General features: G+C 57.0%; 1 protein-coding gene across 1 annotated transcript in view; it reads left to right on the top strand.

Annotated features, from left to right (window-relative positions):
• The window catches only part of MLXIPL (MLX interacting protein like), an 18,724-nt gene that overhangs the window by 1,671 nt on the left and 5,309 nt on the right, over positions 1 to 11,744 (top strand). The window contains 6 exon segments of the mRNA XM_077777896.1: positions 2,532 to 2,638; positions 6,499 to 6,568; positions 6,677 to 6,788; positions 7,064 to 7,108; positions 7,598 to 7,799; positions 7,925 to 8,005. Coding sequence (XP_077634022.1) covers positions 2,532 to 2,638; positions 6,499 to 6,568; positions 6,677 to 6,788; positions 7,064 to 7,108; positions 7,598 to 7,799; positions 7,925 to 8,005 — 617 coding nt within the window.

Here is an 11,744-nt window from a genome sequence, read left to right as displayed (position 1 = left end):
GGGCGAGCACACTCCAAAGACTGCCCCCGCTAAGAGACCGGACTAAGAATCTGATGGGACCCAGGGCAGCTGGGGAGGAATGGGCTGTTCTTTTTCTCTCAACACCCAGAATATTTCATCTCTGTGGGGGCCCAAGAGCCAGGGATGGAGGTGACTCAGTACTAGAGGAGGCTTTGGCTTCCCCTATTTGGTAGAGAAAAAAAAATCTGAGGCTCAGACGGGACAGTGTTTTAGCCTTTGAATATCCCCAATTATAGCAGTCCCCTGGAGAGGAAAGGACTGGAGAAGGCAGGATGACCTGAGAGAGTGACTCGATGGGAAGGGACAGCAAGGCAAGGGGTCCCAAGGTGGTTGACCCAGAGGACAGCCTGTGGGTGCCTGGCCAGCTTTCATCCTCAGCAGGGCATTGTGGGCAGAGGGAGGACTTCTCTTCTAGGAGGTGCGTATTCCACGGTTCTGTGGGTGGAAGCCCCAGGGAGACAGGGTCTGGAAGTTCCAAGAAAGCACTTGTTTGTGGCTAGCTGTGGAAAGAATGGCCCCGGGGATGTAGACCCGAGGCAGGACCTTGNGGAGATTGGACGGGGGGGGGGGGGCGGGGGGAGGACCGAACTAAGAGCTCTAGCTTTTCTCCCACCCATCCCTGAGATTCCCAGATTTTCTATTGGTCAGAAGAAGCCTTTGAGCCCTGGTCACAGGCTTTTTCCTCTGGGCTGGGCCCCTCTCCTCCCTTCCCAGCCGACAAGCCCAGCACAGACCAAATCCTCTCCTCCTGGGTTTGGATGTTGTCACTGTCTCATCTCCCTGAGCCCTGCCTGGCCACAAACCCCAGAGCCTCAGCAGGGACAGGGAGGAGGGGCAGGCAGGCTGGGCACGGGATACTGGGTGATCAGAGTGGGTGGGGAGGTTGCTGGGATACAGGCAGGAGCAACAAACTCAGGAGTCCCCCCAGGTGGCGAAGAAGAAGCTGACCCAGGAGGTAGCAGTGCACCCCACCCATGTCTCCCTACGAGACAGATGGTGTTTATCTAACTTAGGAGGGAGAGGGCCAGCCAGCAGCCATGGGCTATGTACTCTATTTGGGTAATGAGGCCTGTGGCACCCTGGGGTGGCAGCTCTTCCTACTCCATACCCCAAAACAAACACAGGAGCTTGGACACCAGAGAGAAGACCCGGTGACCCATGCACTTAAGGAGCTATAGGAGTCACATTGCCACCCACCCACCCATTACCCCCACGATGAGGGAGAAGCCTTGGGAGAAGGCAGGCCTGGTGTTTGAAAAACAAATAAGCCCCGGGGCCTCAGACTTCCATGTGAGCAAGGGTCCTCGAAAGTGGGCCAGAGGGGACTCATATACAGCCCTGGCTTGTGGACCATGAGGAGGGAGGGAGGAGGGAGGGACCGGTTGGGGGTCTAGACCCGGAGCATCTTGACATCCTAGGTCAGCTCCTTAGGGGTGGCAGACTTGGCCTGTGCCTAGTACATCTTGACCTTGACAGTCATTGCGAGAGTTTATTTTACTGACTGCTAGGATTAGGGGCAGGATTAGGGCCTGGATCAGGGTGGTGCCTCCCCACTACCCACCACTCCACCATCCCAGGTGCCTTCCTTTGGGGCCTGATGGCTGTTGTTTTGCACACGCCCCTGAGAAGGGGTACACTCCATCCAGCATACCCCATTGCCATCCTGGGATTCTGGAGCAGGCAGACGCCAGAAGGGCAGTGAAAAGGCAGCGGCTGGCTGCTTGGAAGCCACCGGTGGTGAAGAGATTCTCTCCCCACCCAGGCACACCTTACCCATCCCCCAGAGGAGGCTGAAGGGGGCCAGTGAGACTGGTGGAGAAAAGGTCACAGGGCCTGAACGAGTCTCCACCATGTGATGTTAAGCACGTCCTTTTCCCTCCCTGGCACTCAGTTGCCCTCCATAAGAAATGGGTCTGAAGGGGCGCCTGGGTGGCTCAGTCGGTTAAGTGTCTGACTTCGGCTCAGGTCATGATCTCACAGTTCTTGTGTTTAAGTCCCACGTTGGGCTCTGTGCTGACAGCTAGCTCAGAGCCTGGAGCCTGTTTCAGATTCTGTGTCTCCCTCTCTCTCTGACCTTCCCCTGTTCATGCTGTCTCTCTCTCTCTCTCAGAAATAAATAAAAAACATTAAAAAAAAGAAAGAAAGAAATGGGTCTGAACACCCTGCCTAGCCAGCCTGAGAAACAGATGCCTGTGAGGCCGCTGGCATGATTGTCCTGAGGAAAGTGACAAATAGGTTTCGGCCCTGGTTTTACTTCTGGTGATGGGTTAATGAGCAGCTCAGCCAGAAGCAGGGACCTGGGAGGGGTTTTTAAAGGTCTGACTCTCAGGGTAGAGATTTCAGGCAGGTTAGAGTGAAGGGCAGGAATGGCGGGGTTGGAGGGGTGCCCTCAGCTTGCCGGGCATGGATGAGTAGCCAGTGCGGGGGAAGAGTGGGGATCCAGCCCTGTGGGAGGCCCCTCTGAGCTGCCCCTTGTCCACCCCCTTGACCCAGCCCTCTCCCCCTGACAGTGGCAAGCTGGTGTCTCCCAAGTGGAAGAATTTCAAAGGCCTCAAGCTGCTTTGCCGGGACAAGATCCGCCTCAACAACGCCATCTGGAGGGCCTGGTATATCCAGTGTGAGTGGGCACCTGGGGCCTCGCCAGCAATGGGGGGCTGATGTGGGAGGTGCCCAGGAAACCCCCTTGGGGCCAGCACCAGCATCTGACCCCCAGAAGGTCTCAGGGAATGTATCCCAAAGGGTGCTCTCCCCTGGGGTGCTAGGCACAGCCGGGGTCACACCTTGGAAGTCCTAAGGTGGGCAGAGATTTGGAGGACAGTTCAAGACCCTTTCTGCATTCTGTCAGCATCGTCAGTGCCCCAGATGCCAGGGTGGAAGGAGGTGTGAGATGCTGGCTAGGCCAGTGGCATCACGTCGCGAATGGGGAAGCTAAGGGTCCTGCCTGGGTCTTCACCAGCCTTTCACTAAAGTCCTTACTGAACCCCCATCAGGTGCCCCCATGGAACTGGGGACAGGGGGCCTAGAGAGGCCATGCGGTAGAGTGGCAGGGGCTTCGGACTTGGGCATTACCCAGAGCTGCATTCTTCCCCAGTCTCTGCCCTTGCCAGCTGTGTGACTGCAGGCCGTGTGACTAACCTCTCTGAATCTGTTTCCTTATCTATAAAATGAGGCCAAGAGTCCTACTCTTCTTGGTTGGCATGGGGATAACAAGTATGAATGGACCTGGCACAAAACTGGGGCCCAATAAATGATGGTTGAATCTGGGATGCCCTTGAGGAGGTCACGGTCATTCATCTGGACATATGAGACCCTCCCGCCCTCCGTGGCCCAGCAGCAGAGGCTGAGCGGCCTCAGGGTTGGGACCTTGTCCAGCTCAATCAAGTCCTGCTTCATCAAAGGCTCCCCTGAGCTGGGAACACACAGGCCAGGAGGGACCATACTCAGTATTCTCTGTCCTGGCTCCACTGGATTCCATCCAAGCAGAATGAGGGAGGGTTTTCTGGTTTCTATTTATCTATGTGTCCAGTGCTCCATAAATCATCTTACTTGAGGCTTCCTAGCAACCCTGGCAGATAGATATTATCACTCCCATTTTATGGATGAGCAAGTAAGGCCCAGAAGGCCAATAGCATGTTCAGGGTCGTGGAGCATAAAAGCAGCAGAGCTGTGACTGGCTGGAAGTCCAGGGCTCTCCTACTCTGAGCCCAGTGCTCCTTCCGTTGCTCCCAGCTGGTTGGCTTCCAGGCCTCACCTGACAACACACAGAATGGGCCCTACCCAGACCAGGAAGCTGATAGGCCAGAGGGAGTCACTCCCCACCCCTACACACACCTCTGCACTCTCCACCCTTCCCCATGAAGGCAGATGGGATGCAAACCCTTCTCTCTGCAGAAGACATTTCTGATGCCACCCAGGGTCCTCCCCCAGACAGGCAGACCCTGGTCTCCACCTATTGCACGAGTTGCTGGAAGCACGCCACGTTCTGTGTCAGACAGAGGTGGGTTTGAGTCAAGTTCTAGGATGCCCCAGCCGTGTGACCTTGGCAGAGTCCCTAGCCTCCCTAGCTGAAGATCACACATCTGCAGAGTGGGAATAACAGTAGGTTCCACTCTGACAGTTTGCTGTGAGTCTTCAGGGAGATCGTTCACACGCACAAGGGTTCCCAGAAGGTGATATTATTGTGATAATAGTAACGGCACCCCACAGGCATGTAACAAATGTCAACACGCCCCTTCTTCCTGAGCACTGAGGGTTTGAAGGTGGACTTCAGGAAAGGCAGAGGGGTGGGGACAGCTGGAGGGCTGCCTGGCTCATCCCCTCCAACCTGCCACCCCTCTGCATGCTCCTGGCCTCCGAGATCCCCTCCTTTGTCACACCCCATTCCACTGATTCCCTGTCCCAGTATCTGTCCCAGCTTACGTGCAAGGGGCTAGGTGGCCGCCTGAATGGATGAACTTCTCGGTGTTAAATAAAGCCTGTCCCAGATCCAGGAGCCACAAGGTCACTGCCCTTCTGTCTGGAGCACAGGGTCCCTGACGTAGGGGAGGGAAAGCCCAGCCAGGCCTTCTCAGACCTGAGCTCTGGGGGCCCTGGGAAAACTTATCCTTTTCTGGTGCCTATTTCCTCATTGGGAAGCCAGGGCAGCTACTCTTAGAGACCCTCCTTGCTTGAGCCCCAGGGAGTCCCTGGATCCGAGGGCCCATCCCTTTGTCTTCTAAGCCACGCTCACTTGGTACCAGGACAAACTCTCTCGCCCATTCCCATGGGGATCATTTGGGAGAATGTCCTTTGGGACAGAACTTTGTAAATGATGCTGAAGTTCCCAATAAATGTCATGTTCGGGTGGTCCCCCTCATCTGTCTATTTTCCAAGAGGAAGTTTGCTGAGGGCTGAGGTGGAAAAAGTCACTGCTCGGGGATCCCAAGGTTTGGAAGTCCTACTGCATGCCAAACTCTGCCCCAGATTCAGAGATTTGAGTCTAAAGGGCAATGGTTTCTGCTTTTACTCCCAGCAGGGAGGCCAGCATGCGGAGAAATGGCCAAGGCCAAGTAGAGAGTGAGGCAGATAAGACCATGGAGTTTCAGAGCAGGGAAGCTTCCTGGAAGAGGGGCGGCCCTGGGCTGTCCAGATGGGTGGGCAGGTATGGGTGAGGCAGAGGAGGGAAAGGAAGGGTGGTGTAGAATAACACCGGTGGGTGGGCTTTGGTGGAGGAAAGCCATTTGCCTTCAAGGTGGGGCCTATGAAAGAGGTGAAAAGCCAGGCAAAGCAGATAGCCCAGTCATGGAGGGCTTGGAAGCCAAGCTAAGGGGTGTAGACTTTATCCCAGAGGTAGAGGGAGCCATGGAGGGTTTCTGCGCTTCTGGGCCATAAAAGGAAGATGGGCAGGAGAGGGTGAGGCTGGAGTCAGGGAGGCCAGAGTGAGAAATGACATCAGGCCGGGGGTGGCAGTGAATATGGAGGGGAGGGGACAGTGGAAGAAATGACACACATCCTCAGGAGTGAGTTAGGAATGCTGAGGTCAGTGAGGAGTTTCTGTGACTGGGAGGAAGATTTCAAGTTTGGGGACATCCTTTTTTTTTTTTTTTTTAATTTGGGACATTCTGATGGAGACTTTGCGGGCAGCTGGAAAATAAGCCTGGAAAGGGGCAGGATTGGGGGGGGTGGGGCTGACAGTGAAATCAGTCAGGGAAGCAGGAGAACCAAAGGAAGGTTCCCTTGTGGAGGGAGGGAGGGCATGCTCTACTGCTGAGGCCCAGAGGGATGGGCCTGGGTTGGAGGGGGGGGCAGGCAGGGGCCTTGGCAGGGCAGTGGGGCCAGGTACAGAAGTTACACAAAGTGAAGAGGAGACCAAGATGCCTGGGGTGCAGGTAGTGGTGACAAATCGTCCAGAATTGGGAGCAAAGCAAAGGGGTGAAAGGGAAGATTAGCTTGCTGGGGTAGCAAAGGAAGGGAAAGTTTGGGAGGAAAAGGGGAGCTTGGAATGTGTTTATGGGCCCATAAGAAGGAGCCTGGGGAGAGACCAGGATTGGAGATAGGGAAGGGAGTGGAGGAGGGGGAAAAAGGGCTCAGCGAGGTGGCCTGAAGGGACAAGAGGTGGTTATCTGGCATCAGCTTGGGCAGTGCCTAGGAGCCTTAGGCAGGGGACCAAGGGCTCCAGACACTGGCCTGCTGGTCTCAGGGTCTGATGTGGGAGCAGCTCACTTCCTATGATCCCACAACCCCATTCAGCAACCATGGCCCGCACGCCTGCTGGGCTGCCCAGGGAGGCAGAGGAGGTGTGGGAGGTTCCTTTCACGGGGTCCCATAGAAGAGGGAGCTCTGGGAGGGCTAGAGCAGGCAGGAAGGCTTCCTGGAGGAGATGGCACTTCATCTAAGCACGGGAAGCAGGATTTCCTAGTATGGCACTTGAGTCCCGGTCCCCTTGGAGTGGGAGGTGAAGGAGCTGGGTACCCTCCTGACCTGGCCCCCTTCTCTCAGATGTGGAGCGGAGGAAGAGCCCCGTGTGTGGCTTCGTGACCCCCCTGCAGGGGCCTGAGGCTGNCCCCCGGCCTGCCTCCCTCCCTACCAAGCCCGGCCCCTTCCAGCGCCGGGCAGGAGGGGCTGGCCCCGACAGGGATTGGTGCGGGGTGGGGGTCGGGCTGCCTGTCTCACTGAGCCCCCTCCCCGGCCCTCTCCAGGCCGTGGTCCTAGAGGGCAATTACTGGAAGCGGCGCATCGAGGTGGTGATGCGCGAGTACCACAAGTGGCGCATCTACTACAAGAAGCGGGTCAGTGGGGGGCCCCGGGGGGGTTGCCGACCGCTGCCTCTCTTGGAAGAGCCCGGGCGAGGCTCCCACCCCACCACCATTAAGACCCATGCTGACAGCGCCACCGTGTGGCCGAGGGTCTCCTCGCAGCCTCCTTACCTCCCAGCGCGGAAGCGCTCCTGAGGGGAAACGGGGATCCCTTTTGCCTGGGGGAGCTTGTGAGGAGGGGAAGCCAAGACGGGAAGAGACGGAAGAGGGACAAGGGATCCACTGTCCGCCTCTCTGTGTTCCTGCAGCTCCGTAAGTCCAGCAGGGAAGGAGATATCCTGACCCCAAAGCAGGTGGGTGCTCCCTGGACCCAGGGACTTGACAGCTTCTCTTAAGGTGATGAGGGCGGGACCCGCTGAGGGCGGTGGGCGTGGCCGCTGTCCTCGGGTTGACTGAGCCCTTCTCCCCAGCCCAGCCCGGGAAGTCTTTGAACGCAGTGCTGGGAAGCCCCCAACCTTCTGGTTAACCGAGCAAGTGGTGGGAGGCATGGGGGAACAGAAGTCCCTAAGAACTGCGATTCCAGGCAGGAAAAAGCATAGGGGACAGGAAGAGGACCCTTATCTGTCCCGCAGGCCATCCGGCTCTAGCTCGTGGGGGCAATTGTTAGAGGCCAATGGGGTGACCATAAGGCTTCCAGGCGGCAAACTGGGTCCTCCAGAGAGAGGTGAGGAGGGCCATGTACTGCCCACCTCACCCCCAGGCAGGGGGCCATGCGGAGGGGCCAGGGGCAGCGGGAGACCCCGGTGTCCCTCCCGTGGCTGCTGAAGGTTTGGTCTCCCTAGGCGGAAGGGGGTTGGCAGCCACCGGAGCGATGGTGCGAGCAGCTCTTCTCCAGCGTGGTGCCCGTGCTGCTCGGGGGCCCGGAGGAGGAGCCTGGCGGGAGGCAGCTTCTGGACCTCGACTGCTTTTTGTCCGACATCTCCGACACGCTCTTCACCATGACGCAGCCCAGCTCCACACCCATGCAGCTGCCCCCTGAGGATGGTAAGGGCCTGCGCCTGCGAAGGGAGGCCTGTGAAAATCCCGGCAGCCAAGAGAGGATGGCCAGGAGTGGGTAGCCCCCCATCCGCGCCGCCTGCTCATCCTGACGTCACCTCTGCCCCCTCCAGCCTATGTGGGCAATGCTGACATGATCCAGCCGGACCTGACACCCCTGCAGCCCAGCCTGGATGACTTCATGGAGATCTCAGGTGAAGCAGCGCCCTGTCCTGGGGGTTGGGGGGGGAGGGAAGAGGGGGTAGGCAGCTGGGTCAGTGCAAGGAAAGTCCCAGCATGACCAGCAGACCTCAAGCCCCTCTGGGAGGATGGATGATCTGAGAGATTTCTGAGAGACGCCTTCCTGGTCTCCCTTTGGCCGGACTTGGGATGCAAATGACGCGGCCTCAGGTGAGAGCAGGACCCAACTGGATATCTGGGCAGTGGCCAAGGCCCAGGGGCATTGAAACTTCAAGCTCTGGGCTCTGTGGGCTCCCAGGAAGCAGTGCATGCCGGGACTCTCAGGAGAGAAAGGGACTTTCATTTGTTTGGGTCTGTTTATTATTTATATAATTCCCTTTAAAAACAATTTATTGGGGTACCTGGGTGGCTCAGTTGGTTGAATGTCCAGCTGCATCTCAGGTCATGATCTCACGGTTCCTGAGTTCCAGCCCCGCATCAGGCTCTGTGCTGTCAGTGCAGAGCCTGCTTTGAATCTTCTCTCCTCTTCTCTCTGCCCCTCCCCTGCACAAACACACTCTCTTACTAAATAAATAAATAAAACAAAAACAAAACAAAATTTAAAAACTATCTATTAAAGAACATACCAAACACACACACCAGTAGAGAGACAGTGATTTCAATGAACCCTCATGTAACCATCACCAACTTCAATATTTATCATCCCTTGACCACTCTGGTTTCATCTAAAACTCATCCATTTTTTCCTCCTATGTTATTTTTTAGGAAAATCCCAGGAAGGGCATCTGGGTGGCTTAGTCAGTTAATCATTGACTCTTGGTTTCGGCTCAGGTCATGATCTTGTGGTCTGTGGGTTCGAGCCCCGCATCAGGCTCTGTACTGACAGTTCAGAGCCTGCTTGGGATTCTCTCTCTCTCTGCTTCTACCCTGCTTGTGCTCTGTTTCTCTCTCAAAATAAATAAGCTTTTAAAAAAAAGAAGAAAATCCCAGGAATTGTATCTTGTAAAGCACTTAAAAATTTTTTTTTAATATTTATTTATTTTTGAGAGGGAGACAAATAAGTACACAGGGAAGGGGCAGAGAGAGAGGGAGACAGAGGACCTGAAGCGGGCTCTGCACTGTCAGTGAGCCCAGATGTGGGGCTTGAACCCACGAACAACGAGACCATGACCTGAGCAGAAGTCAGAAGCTTAACTGAGTGAGCCACTCAGGTGCCCCAAGCACTTTTTAAGTAACATGTTTCTGTGCCTTCCTCTCCTGACCTCAGAGCCACCAGGCCACTCGTTTTTGTGTCCTCCCAAAGATACCCATGTCTGTATAAGCAGCTGTGGACAAATGTCTCTTTTTGTTTTCACAACACACTCTTCTTGACATCGTTTCTTTTACTTAGCTATAGATCGTGGAGATTGTCCAGATAATCAAACATTTAGGAGACTGTGGAGCCATGCTAGGGGTCAGGTCGCCATAGAGACTTGGCTTGCCTTAGCCAAGGCTCCAGGGAGAGAAAGGGGGTTTCTGGGATAAAGGTTTAGTTGCAATGACCCCTCCACTCCTTCCCCACAGGGTCCTGGGCCTGTCAGTCAAGAGGTGGGGCGGGAACTAGGGAATGAGGAACCACCCCCACCCCTGCCTCAGCCCTGGAGAGGGTGGGGGCTGTGGGGGCAGAAGTGTTGATGGCAGTGCCCTGAGAGCAGACCAGCCTGGGAGGGCAGCGGTCCTGTCCGGGCACACGCACCCCTGCCACAGGTAGGAAACTGCCTCGACCCTGGGCTCCGGGACCAACACTGGAGCTGAGAAGCCCCTTTTCTTAATCCAGTGTGGCTGCTTGGGTGGGGGTGAGGATGGGCAACCTATGATAGGGGGTGTGGGTCATGCAGGGGGGTGGTTAGCGTGGCCCTCTCTAGCGCTCCATGCGTAGGGAGGGCCGGGACCGCCAGGGCCACCAGGGCTCGTGCTTTGATCGTCCCAAGAGCTCCTGGCTTGAGAGGAAACCCAGAGAAGAGGCCAGAACTCCATGGAGGGAGGGGGCTTGGTGAGGAGTGCTCAAGGAAGGGGAGGGGCTTGGAGTAGGAGAGGGTCTCAGGGAGGGGGTAGAAGCTTGGGATGGGGGAGACTAAGGCTCCATGGGTGACTGGCTAGGGCTAGGAAAGGGGAATGGGGGCAACTGAGGGTGCACCATGGCTGGGAGTTGGTGGTGGCTCCGTGGTGAGCTGGACTCCTTGCTCCGCGAGCCCTTCTGAGCACCGAGGAGGAGGCAGCAGCCTTGAACAGGAAGCAGGTGCAGTGTGGGGCTGACTCTAGAGCCTAGGCCTCAAGGGGCCTAGTGGTAAGGCCCACGGTCTGCAAGGGCTGGGGGATGGAGGATCGGTGACCACTTGCCCTCTGCCACTCAGTCCCTTGGTTCAAGGCAGACAGTAGGACGAGAAGATCCTTTCTGATCAGGGGGCCGAGGAAAGACACACGTGAGCTCTTACGTGCATGCACACAAACACACACACGCCCAAGCACACAGCAGACGCAAACGTGCTGAGCACCTCTCATCAAGGCCGGCACACAGGCTCAGATAGTGCTGCAGACACAGGACACGCACACGCAAGGAGACAGAGAGATGCTACATGAGACCACACACTGACACAGGCGGGGCCGGGCTTCCAGCAACACCGTGGGCACTGGGGTCACGCAAGACGCACAGACAAGTTTCGGGGCTTCTGGGGGACTTAGTCGGTTAAGCATCTGACTCTTGATCACTGCTCAGGTCATGATCTCATGGTTTCACCCTGCGTCTGGCCTCTCTGCCCCTCCCCCACTCACACTATCTCTGTCTCAAAATAAATCTAAAAACTTAAAAAAAAAAAAAGATGCACATACAAGTTCAACCCCCATCAGGCTCCAGATTTGGCATTGTCTTATCTGTCCCACTCCTGGGTCTCCTTCCCTTGGGAGAGAGGCCTGACCAGCTCCCCTGCCTGGGGCCCCGGGGCCCATCTAAGGCCAGCAGAGCTGGGTGGGACCAGACCAGGAGGTCTGGAGAGCTGGTGCAGGCCAAAGGCTGGTCAGGGTCAGAGAAAGGTGCCCGGAAGGGAGCGGGTGGGCGGGCGGCGCCCAGGCCCGGGATGTGGTCAGGCCACAGGCAGCTGCTTCCCAAAACCAGAATAGCCTGGGCCTTACACAACCCGCACCTCAGACAATCTGGCTGACCCTTCCCCGCCAGCTCTTCCAGGCTTTCCAGCGCCTCCCCTCACTCCTGCCCCCACTCTGAGCCCACCCTCTGACCCCTTAGCCCTTCCACCCCACTCCTGGGCTCTACTTTTGAGGCCCCACTTGACCTTCCCACAAACCAACTTGTCCCAGACCCACTGACCTCCTGACCCCTCTCACCTCTATCTCACCCCTTGAACTCCTATCACCCTGGGGCTCTTCCCTATCCCAGACCTCTGCGCCTTGCACCCCACCCCTGTCCCTCCCAGGCGCTCTCTATTACCCCGCCCCTCTCTGTGGCCCAGCAGAGCTGGTGACTGGAGCAGAAGACGGGAGTGCCCAGGCTGGGGACAGGGAAGGGGGCCTCATGAGCCAGTGCGGGGCTCGGCGGGAGGGCTGTTTCCCGGGGTCCTGCCCTCCAACCCCCAAGGTCTCTGCCATCCTCCATGCAGGCCCATCCTACCCGAACCTCTGTTGCCGCTTCCCCTGAGCGAGACAGAAACTCTCCCAATTTCACAATCTCCTGTGGAAGCCCCCCCTCCCCCGCCTCCCCCC

This window comes from Crocuta crocuta, unplaced genomic scaffold (genome assembly GCF_008692635.1).
Source record: "Crocuta crocuta isolate KB4526 unplaced genomic scaffold, BGI_CrCroc_1.0 scaffold217, whole genome shotgun sequence".
Lineage (NCBI taxonomy): Eukaryota > Metazoa > Chordata > Mammalia > Carnivora > Hyaenidae > Crocuta > Crocuta crocuta.
The sequence above is the reverse complement of the archived record's forward strand: the minus strand, read 5'-3'. Positions and strand labels throughout refer to the sequence as shown.